We start from the raw sequence: 24,366 nt of genomic DNA, 5'->3' as shown, positions 1-24,366 counted from the left end.
GTTGCCTGGAAAATTCCATGGACAGAGGAGCCTGATGGGTTAGAGGAGCCCTGTCTTGTCCATGGAGTCGCAAAAGGAGTCGGACACAACTTGGAGACTAAATAACAACAAACATCATGATTAAAAGCTTATTAGCTACATGATTTGGGCAAATCACCACATCTCACTGAGACTCAGGTTCCTGTCTAAGAAATGGATTAATAACTGTCTCCACCTTGCCAGGATCATAACGCATGGAAAGTATTTGGCATGTGGATAATGCTCAATAAACGTTGCGTGCATGCATGCTAAGTCTCTGACTGTTTGTGACCCTATGGACTGTGCCAAAGTCTTCTGCATTGGCAAGTTCTTTACCACTCATGCCATCTGGGAGCAGAAACAAATGTTAGTCAATCTCTTCTGGCTTATGCCATATTTCCAGTTGGGATATGCTGTCCCCATTCTCTGTTTGCAGAATTCATCCATTTAACAAGATCTAAGCATAGGGGGCAGAGAAGGCAATGGCACCCTACTCCAGTACTCTTGCCTGGAAAATCCCATGGATGGAGGAGCCTGGTAGGCTGCAGTCCATGGGGTCGCTAAGAGTCGGACACGACTGAGCGACTTCACTTTCACTTTTCACTTTCATGCACTGGAGAAGGAAATGGCAACCCACTCCAGTGTACTTGCCTGGAGAATCCCAGGGATGGGGGAGCCTGGTGGGCTGCCGTCTATGGGGTCGCACAGAGTGGGACATGACTGAAGCAACTTAGCAGCAGCACCAGCAAGCATAGGGGGGAAAATTTTTTAAGTTTATTTAGTTGGAACGACAGTTTAAAAGCTGATTTAGCTGCACAACTAGAGGGGATAAAAATGTGATTCAGGGACCAAGAAGCTAATTTTAAGCCAAGGGACCCTAAGTGGCATGGATCAACATATCCATTTTTCAGGCCTAGGGGTACACAGGTGTCTAGAACTCAGATCTTCTGCCCCTCACTGCTCTCCTTCATTCTCCTGAAGTGGTATCAGCAGCAGACTCAGAATACATATGGCTTAGGTGACAGGCCTGTCTCATTTATCCCTGCATCAATGCTCTATCCGTTCACAGCTCATCCAAAATACCAAACCCAGGGCTCAGTATAACATGCAGCCCCAGGCAGAAGAGCCTCAGCGACTACTGGAGGCCTGACCCCCTGACCAGGCTGAATCTGGTTGTCCCCTGTTTTCTATACTCTGGGTCATCTTCAGGGTGAACAAAACAAGCTGTAGCCCCCCAACTGGCTTCCCACCTTCTGGCTCCTCTGAAGCAGGCAGGGTATGATGGCTTTTAAAAAGCCAACAGTGTTGGAGGTCTGGGTTCTACATCTCACTGTTTCACAAAAGAGCAAGACCCAGGAAGGGCAACTTAGATAAGCAGGTGTATTCTCGGGGGCAGACCTGATGACCCCAAGGGAGAAAAGCTGCACACACCTTCCTTTTACAGTCATGAGTTTCACACACACTCTCACAATTGACCCTTAATGAGCCTGCTCTCACTCCACGGTATCAGTGAGCTCAGCTCTAGCTCACTGAGTACTTAAAGGCCCTGTTCTAAGGCTTTTTAAATATGTCACCTCACTAAACTCGATGAGGCATGATTCCTTCTATCCCTATTTTACTACATTCCCCCAGAGCAGTCAGCTGATTAATGGATGGTGCAGGGGAGTCAACCCGATTCCAGAACCTTTGGTCTTAAAAGATTATACCTGTTTGGGTGATGCACTCTTATTTTGGATTGTTTCCTAGTTGGGTTTTGATGAAAGAGCAATACCATTGATCTCTTTTTTAGTGTTTAAAAATAAAAACAGTAACACCTGAAAGCAGTCACCCCTCACTGTCTCTTTCAGCTCCTTGATTCCACTCTGCCCCACAATTCTATGCAGCCCCATAATTCTGTGCAGTCCCATAACTCCATGCAGCCCCATAATTCCTTGCAGACCCACAATTCCATGCAGCCCCATAATTCTATGCAGTCCCATAATCCCACACAGACCCACAATTCTATGCAATCCCACAATTCCATGCAGACCCACAGTTTTATGTGGCCCCATAATTCCATGCAGCCCCATAATTCCATGCAGTCTCACAATTCCACCAGTTGCATAACTCTGAGGCCCCATAATGCCATGCGGGGCCCACAATTCCATGTGGCCTGACAACTCCATCAGTCTCATAATTCTGTGAGGCCCTCATAGTTCCATGTAATAAGAAAGATGGTTATCCACAGTACACTGGTGTTTCCACCCCTAGCCAGATACTCTGGCAGCCAAAGGAGCACAGAATCATGTAAAAGAGAGCTTGGTATTATCTTAATTAACAAGGACAGATGCAGAATCACCTGGCAAAAACATATCTAATGAAGACTCTCCCACGTCCTATCTCAGTGGTGACTGCGCACTTAGGCCCAAGTCCTCACAAGCTTGCAATGCATCTGGTTATTTTCAAGTCATTTACAACTATTTAGAGTAATGCCCATATGCCCTCCTTCTCTCCCATCAGGAGCCTCAAGCTCTCTCCTTGAGTTCTAGTTGAAAGTATGGACTCTTTAAGGAAGGACAGCATGCAGGCCAATTCCCATCTCACTATGAACTAGTCCGTCCACTGATTAATGGTTGCCAATCCAAGAAAGAAAAGGGAAAAAGACTGCACTGAATTGAACAGCACATGTGTGTGTGCACACACACACACACTCAAGTCAGCCATGTCTGACTCTCTGCGACCCCGTGGACCGTAGCTCTCCATGCTCTTCTGTCCATGGGATTTCCCAGGCAAGAATACTGGAGGCGGGGGTTGCCATTTCCTCCTTCAGGGAATCTTTGCCCCTCAAAATTCAGGTGCATGTAAAACTTCAGAGTATGTCCTAATTGGAAAATGGGTCATACTGGATTAGAATGAGACCTAATCTACAGACTGATGTCCTTATGAGAAGAGAAGACACACAGAAACACAGAAAACACAGACTGCCAGTGTAAAAACTGTGGCAGAGACTGGAGTGAGGTAGCTACAAGCCCAGGAACTCTAAATATTGCCAGCAACCAAGAAAAGCTGGAAGAGATGAGGAAAAATCCTCCCGTAGAGGCTTCAGAGTAAGCATAGTTTTGATTTCAGACTTCTACCTCCCAGAACCATGAGACAATTTCTGTTGTTTGAGCCAGTCTGTGGTACTTTGTTATAGCAGCGCTAGGAAACTAATACAGGTGGTAATCATTAACCCTTAAGCAGGGATAGAGACGCTGAAAGGCAGGGAAAGAGCATGGGAAGGGAGGGGAGCTGGTCAGAGCCAGTCTGACTCTCCTTTGCCTGCTGTCTAAGAATAGCTAATTTTTCTCTGAGGGCTTACTAAGAGAGCTAGGTGCTCATTACCTCATTGTCCCACACAATAATTCAGTGCCCTAGGTTCCTGTTACTATCCTTATTTTACAGTGAAGATATTCCGATTTCAATCAGTTACACATTTCTGAATGGCCAAGGAACCACAGAATCTGGACTCTGGAGGAACAAAGCACATTTAGTCTAATATCTGAGATTGACATACAAGTAAACAGAAAGGTGATTGACTTGCTCAAGACCACACAGCAAACAGCTAAGAACAGAAATCAAAGGAAAGCATGTTTCATGTCCCCATTTCCTATTTTCTCGTTGCACACAGGCCAACATCCTGCAACCCTAGCAGAATGACTGTCTTAAAAGAGAGTCAGGCTCCGCTGGTGGCTCAGTGGTAAAGAATCCGCCAACCAATGCAGAAGACACGGGGGTTCAATTCCTGATCTGGGACTATTCCACCTGCCTTGGAGTAACTAGGCCTGTGAGCCACAACTGCTGAGCCTGTGCTCTGGAGCCCAGAGCCCCATCCACTGAGCCCACGTGCTGCAACTACTGAAGCCAGTGAGCCCAGAGCCTATGTTCTACAACAGGAGAAGCCACCACAATGAGAAGGCCTGCTCACTGCAACTAGAGAAGGCCTGCATGTAGTGACGAAGACCCGGCGCAAACAAAAACAAATAAGTAGTTTTAAAAAGAAACAGACACAAAAAAGGAAGCTTTAAAGGGACAAAAAGCAAGTATGAACCAATTAAAAATATATATATATATATATGTTTATATACATGGATGTGAGGGAAAAAGCTCCAAAAGTATGTTCAGCAGATGACTAACAGAAGTTATTCTCCAGGAAGTCAGAACTGAGGAAGGAGACATTTTCTATCCTGTAACCTGTAATGTTTATTAAAAAAAAAAACAAACACCAATCACTTAAGATTATAATATTATACTCAAAACTTCTTTTTTCCCCTTGGCCATGCAACGTAGCTTGCAGGATCTCAGTTCCCCAACCAGGGACTGAAAACCCAGGCAACAGCAGTGAAAGTCTCAAATCCTAACCACCAGGCTACCAGGGAACTCCCTACACTTACAACTCTTAGGTGAACTATCCAGAATAAATAAGTCCATAAAGACAGAACGCAGGTTGGGGTGAGGGGGGAAATAGAGCCTGACTGCTGATGGTATAAGGCTCTGCCTAAGGTGATGAAAAAGTTCTGAACTAGACAGAGGTGGTGGCTGCACAATACTGTGAGTGTACTTAACACCACTAAACTGTACACTTTAAAATGGTGAAAATCGTAAATCTTCTTTCTTGAAGATTCTAAGCTGGTGATCTAGTCAGTATAATTAATCAATAATGAAAATGGTAAATATACGTTACCACAATTTAAAAATGTACATTATGAATGAAAGAAAAAAAAATGAATTTCTGATAAAAGCTAAAACCTAGCCATCTGGAGACTGACATTAATATTAATACTTTGGGGAGTGTCTCTAATCCCAGGGGGTCTGGTTACCATGAGCCACCATTAGCAGCCATCTCTGAGGCCTCAGAGAAAGAGACAGAAGAAAAGACATCATCTTTTTGCCACAAAAGTCAAAGATCATGACTGATCAATCATCAAGGGGGAAGGAACCAACACTGGTGAGAAACACAAATCGTTCAATAGTAGTGGGAGCAGGGGGCATCAGCTAAGAATTCTATCTGGAACCCACATTCCTGAGCTGACTTTTATTTCTCAGCCAGTGCAAAAGAAACCCCCGCATCTGAGAGGAGAGAACAAAAGGACCTATAGCGAGCAGCCAGGAAGAAGCTGTTCGCCCTCTGTGACAACACACTCATTCTAGAAGCTAGTCTTAGGTTCAAAATCTCTTCTGGGTCTCTAGGGACGGGGAGGGGCTGATGGCCTGACCAGACAGCCAGGAAGTAGCTCTCCCTACTCTGGAAAAGGTGATTGGTCCACTTCCCCCATGCAGGCCACACAATACTCAGAGATGAGAACAGAGGCTCTGATTTTCCTGGGGCTTTAAGGAGACTTGTCCACCCAATTTATAAGCTCTTTAGCCTGAAAAGGCTTTCCTCAGACAAGACTCAAGACTATAAATATCTCTGAAGACAAGTTAAGTCAATAAATAAGCTAAGTTGGCTAGATTATACCAAAAAGAGATGGGTGAGCCTAATGGTAAGCCAACATTCAGAAGGCAGTAGGGAATGGTGGGGACTGGGGTATATAAGATCATTTGTTACTCATTTCTTGCTGCTACAGTCAATAGGGTCACGAAGAGTGACTTTCACTTTCAGAGTCAGTCAGAAACATAAGCCAGGATAGCCAAGATATTTTAAATAACTCTTGATTTTTTTTCTTTTTCACTTACTCTTCTGATTTTTTAATGTTGGCTGCTGCTGCTGCTAAGTCGCTTCAGTCGTGTCCGACTCTGTGCGACCCCATAGACGGCAGACCACCAGGCTCCCCCATCCCTGGGATTCTCCAAGCAAGAATACTGGAGTGGGTTGCCATTTCCTTCTCAAAAGCATGAAAGTGAAAAGTGAGAGAGAAGTCGCTCAGTCGTGTCTGACTCTTAGCGACCCCATGGACTGCAGCCTACCAGGCTCCTCCGTCCATGGGATTTTCCAGGCAAGAGTACTGAAGTGGGGTGTTAATGTTGGCAAATAATTACAAAAATATGTTCAACACTGCACAGGTCAAATGCCATGCCTAGAGGCTAGATTTTGTCCTAAGATTACCAATTTACAGTTTTTGTCCCAGGACCAAATAAATATGTTGCCTGTTCTGTAAAGAATGCCATTAATAGTCAACTTAAGACCTTCTCCCTAAATTCAGAGTGGCCTCTAAGAGAGAGAATCAGTTTCTCTACAGCAGCCAAACAAAGCACGGTCTAGGAGGTAAGCGCATGGACTTCCCCATCAAGCAGTACATGTGGCCTTGAGCAAGTCACTTAACCTAATCTGTACCTCAATTTTCCCATCTGTAAAATGGGGGTAACAAAAGTAACACAGAGGATTGCTAGGAGGTTTAAATGAATTTATATATGAAAAAGACCTATAGGAGCACACAGTAATTGAAATCCACTCATTATCACACATCATCATGAGCTACCACTGAGCCCCAAGGTGGGGGTTGGGGACGAAAGAGGCTGGGCTCCTTGAAATTTGTCTAAGCTCCTACCCTAGGCCTCCTTCACACTACCACGGGGCCAAGGCTGAATCTAGCCTCAGAGGGCCATCAGGTGGGCACAGGTGAGGGCTACAAGGGGCTGAATCCTATCCCTAGAAAGAAATCTGACCAACCAGGAACTAGCAACACTGCACATGGACATAACAAAGTAAAAAAGGCTCCACAACAACACTTCCTTTTCAGATGAACATGTGTTTTTTAAACTCATTTACAACATTTTGGAAATCTAATGCTATTAGTGATGTTATTATTGATGAAAATGCCTTGCTTTCATTTTATAGGACCTTAGAAGAGAAAAGTAGCCACAATGCACAATTCTAAGGCTTCCTTTGGGAAACCCAATATCTAAAACTCCATTCCACAAGATTAGAGGGTCTTAAGCTGGGGTTCAGGAGCAGGCTCAGGAGTCCAAAACCCTCTGATACTGCGTGCAAAATTTTGTGTGTATATGCGTACTTTCATGAAACTCTCAAGAGGTCAAGCAACCTCCCAATCAGTCAAGAATCAGTTTTAAAAAGACCTATTTGAAAGTAAAGATATGCTTTGTGGGGATATTCATCACAAAGTTCTTTTACTTGGCAATTTCCCAGAGTCATAAGATCTGAATTCACAGCATCTGCAGGGAATAACCTGCTATATAAAGTGAGATATACCTGAATTAATGATCCTGTACACCAGCTCCCTCTGCTGGTGGCACCTGTTAAGCTACCTGACACAGCCCCAGGTCTCACCTCCACTAGACCCCAAGAGTTCAGCCCCTGATCGCTGAGCACCTCAAAGGCAGCAGAACAGTCTTAATATTTCTATATCCCAGGATCTGACACAATGTTTTCTAAGTGAACAAATGTACAAATGAACTAATTAACAAATCCTGGGTTGAGTTTGCAGCCATCAAACAAGAGACATGAATTCAGTTTTCAACTCCAGTGGGCAGATGATTCACTTGAGAATCAGACATTGGAGAAGGAAGCCCAAACATCTCTGAGGCCTCACAGCCAAAAACCTTATCAATGCCGAGATAGGAGGCAGTTCCACACAGTGATATCCACACAGGCACTCTGAAGGCTTCATCCTGACCCTACTGTCCAGATATAGGTGACAGAGCTGTCCCCGCAAACAGGTCATTTTACCTCTCTGAGTCAACTTCCTTGTCAGGTACCTACCACCTGCTGAGCCCTGCTACCTGGCAGGTAGTAAGCTTTCAACAGGGCTTTCTTGGTGGCTCAGATGGTAAAGAAACTGCCTGCAATGCAGGAGACCAGGGTTCAATCCCTCTGTTGGGAAGATCCCCTGGAGGAGGCAGTGGTGACCCACTCCAGTATTCTTGCCTGGAGAATTCCATGGACAGAGGAGCCTGGCGGGCTATAGTCCATGGGGTTGCAAAGAGTAGGACATGACTGAGCAACTAACACACACACACACATAAGCTTTCAACAAATGTTATGATTACTACCAGACAAGGTCTCCCAGTATATTTCCTATTTCTTAAATACACTTCATATTTGTAGTCTGCCTAGAACAGCCTTCCTCATCTGAAGAACTCTATGTAATCTCTGAGGCCCAACTCAAATTCCCTGTACATAACTGTCCCAGAGCCCTGCCCCTGATGTGGCCAATGAATGTCCCCTTACCCTACTCCCCTGACCTGGGTACACACAGGCACTCAATTCCCTGCCTCCCAATTTCTTTTTGGCCACACTGCTAAGCTTGCAGGATCTTAGTTCCCCAAACAAGGACTGAACCCATGCCACAGTGGTGAAGTCATCAAGTCCTGGAGACCACCAGGGAATTTCCTCCTGATTTCTTTACCTGCCTGCTTCTCATTCCCCTGTGGCCAACACAGCTGGTGCTCAACGAGCTTGCTCAATAATTAGGCTCTGGGAGGGAGGTGAGAGAGAGGTGGGAGGAAGGTTCAAGAGGGAGGGGACATATGTATACCTATGACCGATTCATGGTGATGTATGGCAGAAACCATCACAATGCTGTAAAGTAATTATCTTCTAATTTAAAATTTAAAAATTAATAATAATTAGGCTCTACTTAAAGACCTCTCAATCCTGGTGGCCCACCTGAGATGGTCACTTAGGGGACAACCAGGATGAACAACCTGTTCACATGAAACAGAGGCATCCTCTGCGGTAAAAAAGCCAGCCCAGGGCAGCAAGTCTCCCTGAACATGATGTCAGGAGTTTGTCCCCAAGCCCAACCACAGCACTACTGGTACACTCTAAGTAGTGACACCCTACTGTCCTCAATGGCTGGGATTCTCAACATGTCCTAAGAGAGAGATCATTGTCAACTGCAGAGCCAACTTCCACTACGAGATCCCCTTGCAGGGATCTCAATCGTGGCCTCTACTTGGACACCCCAGATGGGCTTGTTTGGACCCAAGGTCCCTCTCCAAGCATGGACGTTCCCCCCAGGACAGTCTGTCCCAAGCTCCCTGGAGCTGAGCTACCCTCGAGAACCTGTATGTTGAACAAGACCTGCCCAACCCTCCTTAGCTGCCCAGCCCAAGGCAACCCCCTTTGCCCACCTTCACACCCTCCAGGAGGGCCTGGGGGTCCTCGATGCCCTCAGGGACACACTTCTTGTTCTCCGGGAGGGATTCAAGTTTCTCCACCAGAGCTTTCAGGCCCTTCAGTTCAAACTCGGTGAGGTGGGTCCATTTGGCAGAGACCTCAGTGGCAGGAGAGCCGGTGGGCGTCTTGGGGTAGTCAGTGGGCATCGTGGCAGACTTCACGCTGTCCTCTGACTCGTTTGACAGAGTCCTTTTGAGGAACCGCATGGCAGGGGCTTTGGGCTTCTTCCCGGGGGCCTCCTGGTCCTCGGACGGGGTGCTCGTGGGTGAGGCAGGGCCATCGGTGGATGCTCTGGGGGTCTTATCTGCACCCTCCTCCTCTTCCTCTTCTTCCTCCTCTTCCTCCTTCTCCTCCTGGGGCTGCTGCTCACAGGACTCCTCCTCCATCTCCAGCCAGGAATCAGATGAGAAGCCGTCTATGCTGGGCTTTCTTGGGGCATCTAAGAATGGGGTCGGGGCAGGAGGCGTGGAGGGAGAATGTCACAAGAAAGAGATGAACACCCCAAACTCCCTGCTGGAAGTCCCTGGAAGCCCCACTTGCTGTGCCTCCCTTTCCTCTGCACACTGAGCTCCTTCTGACATTCTAATGGCCTCTGCCTCCCTCAGGCCCTAGAAAGACTGCCATCAGCCAGACACAGCTCTGCTTTTCCCCAGTTGTGTGTATCCTGACAGGTTGCCTCACCTCTCTGAACACACCTGGTACTGTATCTTTCAATATGGGAAAAAATAAAGCAAAAATGAGCAAATATTAAACGATTCCATTCATATCCAAAGTCCAGAACAGGAAGAAACTACATAAAAACAGAAAGTAGATTCGTGGTTGCTTAGGGCTGAGGTCACGGGCTTGGGCTGAAAGGACATAGTAGCTCAAGGGCACAGAATGCCTTTGGGGATGATGAAAATGATCTAAAAACTGACCGTGCTTGTGTCTGCACAACCCTGAGAACACATTAAAAATCACTGAATGGTACATATTTAAAAGGGTGAATTGTATGATATGTGAACTATATCTCAAGAATGCTCTTTAAAAAATTTAGGCACAAAATATTTCCCTTGAACACTCATAGTGAGCATTAAATAAGGCATCACAGAGCATTGTTCCTGGCACACAATTAGCTCTCAAGAAATGAGGTGTCCCCCAAATATCCCCCCTTCTCTTTGGTAGGGGGAAACTGGCAAGAAAATTGAAGAGAAACGTGGGTACCAGTGACCCAAACGTTACCATAAGACTTCCTCTCAAGCCTGGAACAGAATAAGGAACTTTCTTCTATGGCCCTAAATTTCCAAGTGAGAGTGGTGACCCTCTCTTTCCTGGTCCTGCGGACTGCCACGAAATCCACCTCTGGTCCCCAAGGGAACATGTAGCTACTGCAACCATAGAGGTCATCACACTACTTCAGGATCATTTCCCATCTGCTACCAGGCTGGAAGCTCCCCAAGAGGAGCCTGTTAAGGTCTGGGTATTTTTGAGCACCTGAATCATCTAACAGGGATGAAACCACCCACCCCCCCAGAACCCCAGACAGAACTGAATTTCCAAAAGGCGCTCCCCAATCAAGACCCCCCCCCCACCAGCTGAAACATTGGTTCTCCATCACATGTCAGGCCTGAAACCCCTGGAAGTCAGGACAGTAGTCAAGGGAAGGAAGGAAGAGGTTTAGTAAGAGGGAAAAAACAAATCTAAACATCTTGTAAATCGCAGCAGAAATTTGTTCAGGCCCTAAAGGAGATCGGCCGACCCCATTTTTCTATCCCATGATGAGAAAGATGCAGTGAGTGCAGCACAGTGACTCTAGCATCCAGAAGAAATCCTCGACTGTAGCAGCTCAGAGGCTGAGGGGAAGAAGCATATTCTTCCTACAGATCGCTCTTCGAGGCTGTCACAAGCTACATACAACTTCAGGGTGGGTGCCTGTGAGCCAAGATTCAAGGACTGAGCCATTTGTGGGGGGAGTGTGATGTCCCTTTAAGTAATAGCAGCTGGGCAGGGCGTTGCAGCTGCAGCTATAAATGCTCTCTCCCTGCCTCTGTCAAAACCACCCACCGCTCTGCCAAGCTTGCACCCCCAACTCTGGTCAACCCCTCCCTCTGGCTTATAACTGGCCTGGGTTTTGGGGAACTGGTTGAATCTCTTAGGACTGCTTCTATATAGACAAAAATCTAACCTCTAGTGCAGGGAGAAAAAAAATCAGTTGGTGGCCAGGGAGGGACTAAAAAAAATAGAATCAGGAAACTTTGCTCGGTGGGGAGCCTGTCTCAGTAACCATGCCAGGGGACTAGCCCCTCCCCACCTCTGTATAATCAACCAGTAAAACCTGGGGGCCACCAAGATGACTCTGTTGGAGGTCATGATTTCCTTCACTTAGGACTATTTCAAGTGGGAAGCTAAGAAGGATGACTTCCCTGCCCCTCCTCAAGAGTCTCTAGGAATCTGCCCGATAACACTGGCTCAGAAGAATTCCTGGAACCCAGGACTCCCAAAGCCCCACTGAAAAAAATTACTTCTGGGAGGGGATATATGTATACGTATAGCTGGTTCATTTTGCTATTCAGTAGAAACTAGCACAACATCAAAAGCAACTGTACCCCAATAAAAATTAATCTTTAAAGATAAATAGAAATACTGACCTAGAGATGGAAAAAAAAAAAACAATACTGCTGAGAATTAAAAAAAAAAAAATTATTTCTGCTGCAGCTGAGCTGTTGAGGCAGCCGAGCAAGGCTCACTCACCAATAAGCATTGATTCTCTCTGGTATTCCTGAGTGAGGTAGGACCGCTGGGTCATACAGTACACGTATCTCTCCAAGACATACCAGCACATCTCATAGTAGAAGGGGTAACGGAATTTGGGCTGCACCTGAAAGCAGAGATCCAGGAGCAGAGGTCAGCTTCTGGAGGGCAGAAGGGAAAGGCGGGAGAGAAGGGCACTGGGATGGGGTATGGGGGAGTTCCTGGGAGTGGGAGTCATTTTCATCATCTTAGCAAGAGCACAAATGGTGTGAAGGAAAAATGCAGGGGGGGCGGGGGTATGGGCTGGAGGGAAGCGCTGAAAGGGGCAAGATACCAGCATGCACGAATGAGGAGGAAGAGCGGGGAAGAGGCCTATGTGAGAGCGTCATTGCAAAGGTCCTCGAGCTTTGCACAGGGAAAGCTGTACAGGGTCTACTTTGTGCTTCGGTGAGATGCAGAGAAACAGAGGTGTCCCCTGATCTGATGGCGGAGGGCGCGGGTACCTGCGGCTGCGAGCCCCTGCCTGATTCTAGCTACCACAGACACAGGCTCCTCGCCCATTCTCAAAAATCCTTGCATAGATTCTACCACCGCTCCTTCCCGCCTTGAAAAACAGAAATCAAACCCCAAACCTTACCCGTTTGTAGACAGGCTGTCAAGTATCTCCTGTACTCAAGAGAAGGAGGCCACAACAGACGGACCAATGAGGATGGAGGGGGTGTGGCCTCTCCTGCCATCAGGGGCGGGGCCTCAGAGGGGCCCACCTCCTACGCCTCCCCCACGACATCTGGCACTGCCAGCCTTAGCTCCACAGAGGACTCCCTGTGACACAAGTCCCACGTGTGACCTGGGACAGTCCTAACACTGCAGGACACACCCCCCGGGTCTGGAGCAGGCGTCCAGCTGGAGATCCCCTTTTGACTGTTTCTTACAGGAGAGGAAGTATAGGTGCTGAGAGTTTGGTGCATCAGAGCTGTGAAAAGGCCGGGGGCCCCAGGGGGATTCCAATGGTTGGCAGCACGGACTCTATACGGATGAGATGGCAGCAAGAGATGGGAAAGAAGCAATAAAACTGATGGCCCTGGCATGGAGGAGCCTTCCAGAAACTACATCCCGAGAGGGCAAGGGTGGTGGGAGATGGTCCATCTCCCACAGCTGGGCCCTCTTCTCTGAGACCACTCATGGCTCCCACATGTCCACATTCACTCCTGGACCCTCTCACCGAGCATGCATCAGCCTTGAGGGACCTGTGTGGCGGCCAGAGACCCCTCCTCACCTCTCCTGTCCTCTAGGAACTCAGGGAATTGGGTGTCAAGGAAGCGCACTCTCCCACCTTGCTTTGCTGACAACCAACAGGTGAGATTCTACATCTGGGAGGAAGGCAAATACAGGCAGACCTAGATGCTCCATCTACTCCATCATCCCTAAAATCCGGTCTTCCTGCCTCTCTTGATGTCCACCTGGATAAGGCCCCCTCTCTGCTCTCTGAGAGTCCCAGTTCCAGTTCCCATCCATCCCAGATCCCACTGACTCAGTTTCCCGACTGCAAGGCCCTGTCCCCACTTCTCCCATTTGCATCCTGGGTCCATCTGATCTCCCTGCCTCTGGGGGATGGTATGCTTTAGGATGACATCCTGGCTGCCGCATGCTTTTGAGCTCCTGGGGAGATGCATGGAGTTGGGAATATCATTTAGCGGTTTCCTTGGCTCCAGCTTACTTTCCCAAGAACCCCAGTTTTATTGCTGGGAGAGTATTCATCGTTTTTCACAGTCATTGGATCAGTGTCCTCCAGAGTTTGAAAAGGAGAGAAGCTCTTGGGCCTGAGGCTGTCCTGGCCTCCTGTGAAGAGAGTTTGGGGAGGAGGTGGTTCTCAGCCCCACCCCACCCCTACTCCAGAACAAGGGCCAAGAGATTTTGAAATAAATCGTCAAAACCTACAAAGCAAGTTGAGGACAGGCAGGTCTGCCTCTTCTCAGACCCTCCCTCGCATCTCCTGACTTGATTGATAAAACTCTCAAGTTGCTTTTGACTTTTCAAATTTGGGAAACCGTCTGAGCCACTTGGCCCTGATGGGCACCAAGGCACCTGAGAATCTTTCTAGATTAAGATAAAAATTGTTTTGTAGTTCCGGAGAGGAGGATAAGTCTCCCCTCATCGTTGCTGAACCCAAGGGAAACCAGCTGGGTGAAAACAAATGCTGATGAAAGAATTATTTTTTGTTTTTGTTTTTGTTTTTTTTTTAATTTTTTTTTTCCAAGAGAGCACCGCAGGAAACAAAATTTGCAAAGAATTGACTTACAAACAGGTTGTCGCCTTCCACCCTTCGCCTTCAAAAGGTTTCAGCCACATGCCTGGGAACATTAAACACACGATTGCTCAACATTACTTGTTGACACATTCGGAGCCTCACCAAATTGAGCTGATCATCGAAAGGCAAGGCAGTCAGAAAGCATGCAATGCTCCCAGCCTAGGGGAGTAATCAATCTCTCAGCGGGTCTCAAGGGGTCAGTTTGAGTTCCCAAAGGTCCATTCGAGTGGCACCTGGCCTAAGCCCTTCCTCCTGGAGCTGAGTGACCTCAGGCGATCAGAACCAAAGATGTTTCGGTGCATCTAGAACCCCAAGGTCTCAAGGACTTGAGAAACTAAAATATGAGGGTGGGTGGAAGTGTCTTAAAAATTGTTTTTCTCCTGGAAAAAAAAAAGTCAATGGAAAAAAAAAATCCAATGGTAGGGGAAAGGTGGGAGGAAGGATAAATTATCTGCAATTTCCAAATAGATTCGCTAGCTGAGAGGGAATGGGGCATGTTGGCATTCATTACCTTTCCTGAGAAGGCTGTTTTCACTAGAGCCATTGGGCGGGGGAAAGAAAGATAAATATGAGAGACGGCAGTTTAGTGATCAATTGGACCATTCCTATCCTTTATCAAGCCAACTGGAGTTAAAAATATGGAGTGAGAGTTGTTGAGATACTATCTTCAAATAATAAACATGCGACACATCCAGTCTTTGGTTAGCTCTTCACCCCTCTGCTTATCTTTAGAATGAGAGGGGAAAGATGGTCAGGAAATGAAAAACCCAGTCCCAGAACACCTGCACCTGTTCATGCTTGCTTTATGGGCAGCAGGGTGGTCACCTCTCATCCAGACGAGAAAAATTCAAATCATGAGAGCCAGACATGCTTCCTAAACATAAGAGAACATTGGGGTTCCCCTGATGTCTATGGGGAGGTCCCCCACCTTGGGCCACAAAGGCAAATGATTTTTCTAAATCAAGCCCATACCCCAGGGCTTAGAGACTGATGGTTTCCTCTGTCCTGCCCCCGGCATTTGGTTTCCAAGCAAATCCATGTTTTTGGACTCTCGAAAAACTATTTTTAAATGGCCATAACCTTCTTAAGAAAGCTCACAGGGATATAAAAAATTAAGCTGTAGCGAGCTGACGAGGAGCAGCCCTGGCATTTTATCTGGCTTCCAGGGCTCTCTTCCCAGCATCTTTTGTCTGCTTTGGCTCCTAAGACATAAACAATCGGGCCTTGTAGCCAAGCCCTCTCCAAAGACCAGAAATCAAAGCAGATTAAACAGCCTGCTGCTGGTTCCCGCCCAGCCTGCGCCCCATTCCCCCCACCCCCACCCCCGGCCTCTCCCCCTCAACCCCCCGCCCATCCACCTGCTTCAGGAAACCAGATGGGATGCCCACTGAGACAGGGAACAGTGGGCCTTAGGGGAGGGGGCCCTGCCATGCTCATCTCGATGTAGGCGCGATATTCCACAGCAGCTCAGCATGGCGCTGGGGGTTCCACTCCATTACCCTCCCTCCCGCCTCCTGCTGATGGGGGAGGGCAGCTGGGCTCCTAACAGAATGACGACAGGACCCCAATCCACGGAGAAGTAGGATCCAGATTCCCTCGGGGGGAGCGGGGACAGCTGCCAAGTGAGTTTCTGTAGCCTTTAGAAATATTCCAGCCTGATTCGGGCTTTCAGGAATTGCCTGGAAAGTTGTGTGCTTGACTTCTTTCTCCTTTGCTCTCCCACACCTACCCGTCTGCTCACAAACAAACCGGTCCATTCTTTAGGGGCTGGCCAAAGGACAGTTGGCCAGAGTCCCAGACAGCTCTTGACCCAGACTACAAGTTGACCACTGGCACCCAAATGGTGCCTTTCTCTAGAACACCACGGGGCAGCAGCCTCCAGACCAGGGCTGGGACTGGCCTCACCAAAACCAGGAGAGGGATGGTCGGCAGGCAACAGAAGAGAGGCATGAAATTCCACAAAGCTGGACCCCTGGGATCCAGGCATCCCAGTAGCAAACCCACCAGGCTGAAGATATGCACTCGCCCTTGTGAACACACCTGCCCACTGAACACAGCATAGAGTGGTTCCCAGGGAACCTGTGGACGAGGCTCCTCAACACCAGGACTACTAAAAAGGTTAGTGCACACAGAGTGGCTAAGACTTTGACCCATGCATGTGATTCCAGGCAGACCAAGGCCCGGAAACAAGACCAAGAAAGGCAGGAACCCTGAGCACAGAGCATCTGCTTCTATGAGAGGGTCCATGAATGGCAACCCTCTCTGGGGCAAAAGTCACTTCCAAGGCAAAGCCTGAGATGGCCAGGTGTGGTCTACCCATACAATGAAATAGAATTAAGCCATGGGAACAAAGCACTGACAGATACCAGAACTGTAGATGAGCCTGAAGATGCTGCTAGGTGAAAGAAGCCAAACAGAAAAGGACAGGCTATACGATGCCATTTCCATAAAATATCCAGAATAGGCAAATCCAGAGACAGAAAACAGACCAGTGACTGCCAGAGGCTGGGGACGGGGGAGTGGGGAGTGACGGCTACTGAGGACGGGGTTTCTTCGTAGGGTGATGAAAACTCCTTTGCATTAGAAGTGATGGCTGTGAACATCGGCACATGCTAAACGCCAGTGAATTGTGCACTTTGTGTGTGTGGATTACATCTCAATTTAAAGGGAGAAGAAACACTCGAATAACTGTTAAGAATGAAGAAGTAGGCCTTTTGTGTCCTGGCTTCCCACTCTCAGACCTGTCTCAAATGCCCGGGGACACTGGGTCTGTTTCCTGCATGGAAGGGACAGGGATTTTCAGAGGAAATTTGTGGAATGGGAACAGAGTGGAGGACCCAGGTCAGGTGTCTGAGGCTTGGACTCTGCTCCTGGGGTGTGAGGTAGGGGAGACTTTGTGTCAAGAAGACAAGGGCCCCACCCCCCCAACAGCAGCAAGCAGACACTGAGACGGAGCTCAGGGACAGTCCCCCAGTGGACTCACAGATCGACACTGGCTTCCTCAGGGTCCCCCCATGGTCAAGATCTGAGCTGCTTCCCAAGATCCTAACCCCGCTCCAAACTACCAGCACAACCATCAACCACCAACCCCCACCCCCACCCCACTCCCTCACGTCCCTTTATACACATGAGAAGAAGGAAGAGCCAGAGTTCCTGACATCTTACAGTGCTTTCTCAAGAGATACTTCCTCTTCGACAAGGGGGTTTTGGGTGCCACGGGTCTGGAGGTGAACAGAAACACCCAGGGCTCTGAGTGGAGGCTCTCGTGGGCACCCCCTGCCCCAGAGAACTAGGACCAAGACCTGGCTTGAGGCAGGGAACTCAGGAGGGACAAGGAGCCAGGAAGGACTTTGGAAGGACCGCCCCGTGTGCCCTGAGGACGAGGCAGAGCTCAGGGGCTGGCACGGTCATAAGAAAAGGAAGCCGCCTCACCCGCGTTCTGTCCTCGATCTCGTAGATCCGCAGCTGCATGGGCACGTTGAAGCTGTGCAGGATGTTCCCGCCGAACACCAGAGAGTCTACGGGAGTGTAGACTGCATGGATCCAGCCTGGGGTGGGGAAGGGCACGGAAAGAAAGGGTCAGCAGCTGGCCCTGTGGTAATGCCCCATTAGGCCCGCACGTAGGATCGAGTGGAAGGCCTGGGTGAGCACCCGAGGATGTTCAGGCTGTGTGATGCAGATAGCTGAGCTCCTAGCTGTCCTGGAGGACCCAGACCTGAAGCCCCACTGGATCACTGCAAGCCAAGACCCCTGGCTAGCTCAAGTCCAGCCAGGGGGGCAGCTGCAGACCAGCCCCTTGTCCTGAAGACCTGAGTGACAAAGTGTTATGAAAAACCCGACTGTAGACGCCAACAGAGACAGGCTGTCCCCTGCTGCTGCCAGTCAGGGAGCTGGAAACCCCTCACTCAGACTACTCATATGGCCTGAAGCCTCTTCCGCATCATTCCAGAGATGCCTCATCTCAGGAGGGGTCAAGGATTACTCAGGGATGGCTCGAGGCCATAGCTAAGGCTCCTGACATCTTGACAGAGCTGCAGGACCCAGAGGCCCTCCTCTGCCTGAGGCCACCTCCTGCCATCAAAATCACCCACGGCCCATTTCCAGGTGGTCTCTTGCACCCCCCATATCAGCTCTGAGTCTGCTGTGCCCTGCAGCTGCTGACAAGTCTCTCTTGTCTGACTGCAGCTTCTGAACAGCTTGGAGCACGGCTTTTTCATCTCCCTGAGCTCCCAGCCCAGAAGCTGGCACTACAGTTATGAGAAGGATCCCTCTGGGCCAGGCCCTGGTCTGAAGGCATTCCAGGCCTCATCTCATCTAATTCTCACAAGATCGCTACAAGGTACATGCAACATTCATCCCCAAATCACAGATGAGAAGACTGAGGCAGAGCAAAGTGAAATCAGTCGTAAGGATTGGAACCCAAGGAATCAGCCCCTGCTCTTGGCCCATGACGTGATGGCTAGAGACAACGCAAGCCGCCTAATTCCTCCAGTGAGTAACTAACCCATCTCAGACTGTGTTCTCAGAGCTCAGCAGACCTCCCTGTGGCACCCAGCTACCACACTGGACAGCGCAGAGCTGGGGGAGAGGGGGTGTTATATCCCACTCTCATTAACAGATACTGAAGCTGAGGCTAAGAGAAGGTAAGTCACTTGCTGAATGACGTCACAGCTGGTGAGTGAAAGCATCTCGGTTTTTTAGACACTGCATCAGGGGCTTAGCACAGGCCCCGGGAGTCCCGGGAGACAGGCCGGCAAAACACAGGAGCGGAGGCAAAGAGAGAAACAAACAAGACAGAGGCAAAAAGACAAGGACAGGGGACTCCCAGTCAAAGACAGAGGATCAGCAGGGGGGAAAGGGAACACACGGGTGACCTGAGATCCTGAGCCTTCTACCCACAACCTGGAGCCTAACTCATTTGCTCAGAGGAAAATTACAGAGGCCTCCCCGCCAATCCCTGAGTGGGAGCAGATCCAGCCTGCTTCCTCGGCAAGCTGAACACGCCAGCCCTGAGTCAGGGTCAGCGGCGGGTGGCCACGGCTGCCGGGAGCAGCGCTACCACCTGGGAAGAGAGCCGGAGGCTGCAAGGCCACTGCTGGCATCTGTGTCGACGCTCTGGGCGGCTGGCCCTCCCCTGCTGGGGACAATAGGTGGGACAGGCCTGGTGGCGCGCAGGGCGGGGAGGGCAGGGGAACTCGCCAGCTAACGGCATGGGGGCGAAGGCTTTATGTAACCCGGATCTGCTGTTACCTCCCGCATCTCTGGCAGCATCTGTGCCAGCCAGGTGTGCCCTTGTGGCGTGTCCTGGGCTCCCTCCCTGCCCCTCCCCCGCTCCTTGCGGCCTCCAAAGCCACGGTTCCCACATTTGCTTCAGCCTCTCCACCTCAGCGGATTGTCTCAACTGTACATTTTTTTGTTTCTACCAAGCAGAGCCACGCTATCTATTACGATTGCGGTTACCACCATCAGCATTATTTAAGCAACACTTCCCAAGGCTGGGACCTAGGACAGCGGGACTCAGGCAGATGCTCATGGTGCGGTGAAGCCCAAATGGGACGAGGATTCCTGGGTCCCATTCCTATGCTGCAGCTCCACCCCACGAAAGCTCATGCCCGGAGATGGAGATGGTCTCCAGGGCTGATCCACCATGTGGCCTGGGGCACCTGACTGTCCCCACTCCGGCCTCCACGTGCCTGTGTGAAATGAGGAAGATCACTGCTTCCCTTGTGAGTAAGAACTCAAACCATGTAAGCAACTACCACTGATATTCGCTGCAGTCTTGGCCATCACGAGGGCTTCAGAAAGAACAGCGGCCACGTGAATCTGCGTTCATCAGCCCTGGACTCTCCCTTCTGGAAAGGCAGACACACCTGCCTTACAGTTATCCCTCTGATGTGAGAGATGCTGTTGCGGGGGGGGGGGGGGGGGGGGGGGGGGGGGCAGGGAATCTGTGTTCCCAGATATTCCAGGAGTTCTAGAAACTTCTCTCCACTCTCCTCTCCAGGCCAGTGCCCTGCAGGTGGGTCAGGCAACCTTACTTGGATTAGAGTTGCTGCCCAGCCCCTCTCCCCAGCCCTTTTCACATCTTAAATGCTTGTTTCTTGGACTTCCCTGGAGGTTCAGTGGTTAAGACTCCACGCTTCCACTGCAGAGGGTTCAGGTTCTATTTCTGGTGGGGGAACTAAGACCCCACATGCTGTGTGGCACAGCCAAAAAAAATTTTTTTTAATAAAATAAATTGTCTCTGAACGACCAAGGAGGGGAAGTAATAAAATTCATAAGTCCCATCTGAACCCACCCTCCCTGATGGCGACTCATTCACTGCACCCCAGGAAGCACCAGGGAACAGGTGTCCCCAGACTGGCAACTGTGCCAAGAAGCTGGCATCTACCTCCTGCTTCCGGGCCAGAAGTCTCCAACAACATGAAGTTAATCACAAAGGCTATTCAGGCCAGGCAATGGGAGACAGATCCAGTCATGGAAGGAAAGCAGGCAACCCAACAAAACCTACTGACAGGTGTGTTCTCTGGGACCTGAGGGGCCAAGAAGGCCAGAGGGGGCACACAGAGTCTGACCCACAGCCCAGCCACTCAGGATTTGGAATGCAAAGGCCCTGACCCACATCTGTCTATATCAGTGGCTACAGCAAGGGTATGTCTACAGTCCACAAAACTCAGGATGCCTCCCAGAGTCCCACGGCCTGTTGCTTTCAGGAACACCCATGAACACCCTGTTCAGAGCCAGGCCCGGGACTTGGCACGGCAGCTGCCAGGATGGCCTCTCCATTCCAGGACCTCCTCGCTGGTACCAAGCCATGGGCTGCATCAGAACCAGGGGTGTGTAGAGTTTGACCTGCCTGTGTTATCACAATAGGGAAATTTCACAAGGCTATCTGAATTGGCTTCCACTCCAGATAAATGGGCTTCCCTGGTGGCTCAGAACTTAAAGAATCTGCCTGCAATGCAGGACAGCCGGGTTCAATCCCTGGGTTGGGACAATCCCTTGGAGGAGGAAATGGGAACCCATTCCAGTATTCTTGCCTGGGAGAATCCCATGGACAGAGGAGCCTGGTGGGCTACAGTCCATGGGGTTGCAAAGAGTCAGACACAACTGAGCAACTAACACTTTGCTGATAAATGAGACAATGGCCCCCCACCCAGGCCCCATTCCCACCTGGGCCTAACTGGCTGGAGCTGAGCAGCAATTCTCTGGGTTGCCAGAGGCCCTCCACCTCAGCCTGCTTCACTGCCCTTCTTTCTCTGCTCTGTACCCATTTTACAGATGGATCATCTCAGGTCCAAGCCAGGTAACACTGTTAAATAGCTGTGAGTTACTGTTTTCTCAGACTGGCCTGAGTCTAGGAAATGCCTGGAGCTACTGTGAATTTCACTACCAGGCAAAGATGACTGAGGAGGGTCTTTCCCAGGCCCCTGTACTGGGCTCCTCCATCCCACTGCTAGCTGGCTAGATATGTACTCACGATGGAGGAAGTCTGTCTCTCGGCCTCCCCAGCACCTTTCACACTGCCAAGTTGACCCTTAAGAAAGTCTATTAAATGAGCACACAATTATCCCCAAGTCACAGAGCCAAGAAGGGAACCAGATCCCAAGCCTGCTGACCCCCAGGCTGATGGGAAACCAGGTGGGATCTGAAACCAGACACACCTAGGTTCCATCTTGCCCTGTCACTTATAAACTGTGTGACCTTGGACTAGGGTGTTCACTTCTCTGGACCTTAGGAACCTTCACTTTTAAAAAGCGGGTGGAATGGGACTTCCGTACAGCAGATGACTCTGATCCCTGGTCAGGGAACTAAGATCCCACATGCTGTAGGGCAACTCAGCCCAAGCGCTGCAACTAGAGAGCCCATGTGCTGCAACTCGAGAAGCCTGCACGCCACAACAAAGACCAAGCACAGTCAAAAAAAAAATTAAAAATAGAAAGGGGGAGGGGTAGGGGGAAGTTTCCTTATGCACACAGAACTTATGTGCATAAAAGGATCATTACTCAGTAATGTAAGTTCTTATTACTATTAACTACAGTTCTCCAAAAGGGGAACTGGACATAGGTCAGGTCAAGGAAAGGAAAAAGATGTCACTAGGTCCACTGCTGAGTTCCAACTCCAGCATTCCTTATTCCCAATGATCAGGTTAAATCTTGGGGACACCCAACCCACTCTGGACTCTGACTCTGTGCGGACGGGTGAGGCCATTGTAGTCCCACCTCCTCTGCCTTTGAGAGCTGGCCAGTTCAGCGGGACAAACCCCAGCCCCTTTATCCAGGTCATCTTACTCCTCGGTCACCTTCAACATTCTTCCTCTTCCAGGCAGCTTTCCTGGACTACCCAGGAAGGAAGTCTGAATAACCACCACCTCTGAAGCACAGCTAGCACCCAACCCTTTCACCCTCAGACAAAAGAAGGCTCAACCGAGTCTACAGTTGACATCTTCCTCTCCCACCAGCATCTACTAGCTCTCACAGGGCTGAGAGGGAGCGAGGCCTGAGACCAGCGTGAGGCAGAACATGTCTGAGGTCACACCAAGGGGGTGAAAACCCAGGTCAGGGGTGGGAAATGCCAGAGTGAGAGTCTCCACTTTCTACACCCAATAGCTCACACATGCAGCGGCAGGAATCCCCGGGGCCCTTTCTCCCCAAAGCCACATCCCAGCTACCACAAATCTCAGATGTGTGTTCGCTTCAGAGGGTATGATGCTAGCAAGAATCCCTGGGCTCCCATGAGGACCCAAGATGCTCAGGGACCCCAAAACTCTGGCCCTTAAGTTTTCACTGGTTGGTAACAAGATGAGAAAAATGAAAATGGTATAGTCTCATAGACTCAAAACTAATGACTGTTCTTTATTCTGGATTTGTGTACAATCATCTTTTTTAGTGTCAGAATAGTCTTCCTTTCATAAAACAATAGCACAAACAGGTGACAGGTTAAGTAAAGCCCATATTTAGCAAAATTACAAGGTTCATGAAATCAGTGTCTGGAACCACATGTACACCCTGCCCCCGAGAAGGTGACAAATTTCAATTGTCTCTTTTTTTCTTCCAAAAAAATCCAGGAAAAAAAATCCTAGTGTCTCACTCAAGACCCTTAGGGCCAGAAGTCTTTTCTGGGATCTAAACAGATTCCTGCCAGCTGCAGTTAAAAGCCACATCTCCTCTTTCTGCCTTCAACACACAGTCATACCCCAGCTGGGGTTTACATGGCTGCTTCTTGAGACCTTTTCCAATCTGCCCAAGTCATCAAAATTAACACCCTTCCCATCCCAGATCGGGGGAAAGCAATGAGCCACCTCCCAGTTCAGCAAAAGACCCTGTGAGGAAAAGGCCTGTCTTCCTGGGAAGGGTGGGAGGCCTGCGCTCAGGGGACAGAGTTGGGAGGAATCTTTTTTTTAATGGCCACACCACACAGCATTTGAACCTGTGCCCCCTGCAGTAGAAGGGTGGAGTCTTAACCACTGGACTACCAGGGAAGTCCCTGGGAGGGATCTTGAGGGTCCCAGAGTTCAGCCTCACCCTGCCCCCATTGTAGAGATGGGACAGTTGAGGCACAGAGAAGGGAAAAGATTAACCCAAAGTCACAAAGACAACAGCAAGATCAAGAGCACACCAGCCTTCCTTTGAATCTAGCAGGGCCAGTCCTCCAGAACCCAGAGTGGCCCTGAACCCACTGCAGATTACCACCTCCTTCCCATCTCTCCACACCACACCGGCCAGGGTGTGCTCCATAAACACTGCCCACCAACTGCAATTCCTTCCCGTCTCAAGCAGGGGTCCCAAGCCTCCCCAGGTCAAGCAGGTCCAAAGATGGATCCGGGGCCCTGACAACAAAGTTACCCCCACTAAACCCTGCCACCTCCAAATCCCAGATTTACTGACCAGTGAAATCTCTGCCCAACTTTCTAGAAGAACCCACGTATGCAGGTCCCACATGCCCATGGCAGGAACTATCACCACAACCACTCCTCCTTCAGTTGACACTACTGCTTGGCGCAGACCCAAGGCCAACTCCAGTCCATCTCTCAGAAACTCAAGTGTGACTATCTTCTCCATCCAATGAATCTTACTGGCCTCAAAGGATATGCCTACCCTAAGAGCCACACTTACATTCAGCGGCAAATTCTCTGCAGGCTCCTTGGCATATAACCTCTACTTGTATACTTCCAGTGATGGGGAGCTCAGTGCCTAGCAGAGCAAGTCAG

General features: G+C 49.5%; 1 protein-coding gene across 10 annotated transcripts in view; it reads right to left on the bottom strand.

Moving 5' to 3' along the window:
- Positions 1-24,366, bottom strand: part of KDM2B (lysine demethylase 2B) — a 118,710-nt gene that overhangs the window by 52,986 nt on the left and 41,358 nt on the right. For all 10 annotated transcript variants that reach the window (XM_059876377.1, XM_059876375.1, XM_005217983.5 and 7 more), the window contains 3 exons: positions 17,589-17,704; positions 11,849-11,975; positions 9,073-9,557 (listed from right to left, as the gene is read on the bottom strand). In XM_059876377.1, coding sequence (XP_059732360.1) covers positions 9,073-9,557; positions 11,849-11,975; positions 17,589-17,704 — 728 coding nt within the window. The remainder of the gene's footprint in view (positions 1-9,072; positions 9,558-11,848; positions 11,976-17,588; positions 17,705-24,366) is intronic.

This window comes from Bos taurus, chromosome 17 (genome assembly GCF_002263795.3).
Source record: "Bos taurus isolate L1 Dominette 01449 registration number 42190680 breed Hereford chromosome 17, ARS-UCD2.0, whole genome shotgun sequence".
Classification (NCBI taxonomy): Eukaryota; Metazoa; Chordata; class Mammalia; order Artiodactyla; family Bovidae; genus Bos; species Bos taurus.
This window is presented reverse-complemented; position numbering and strand designations above follow the sequence as displayed.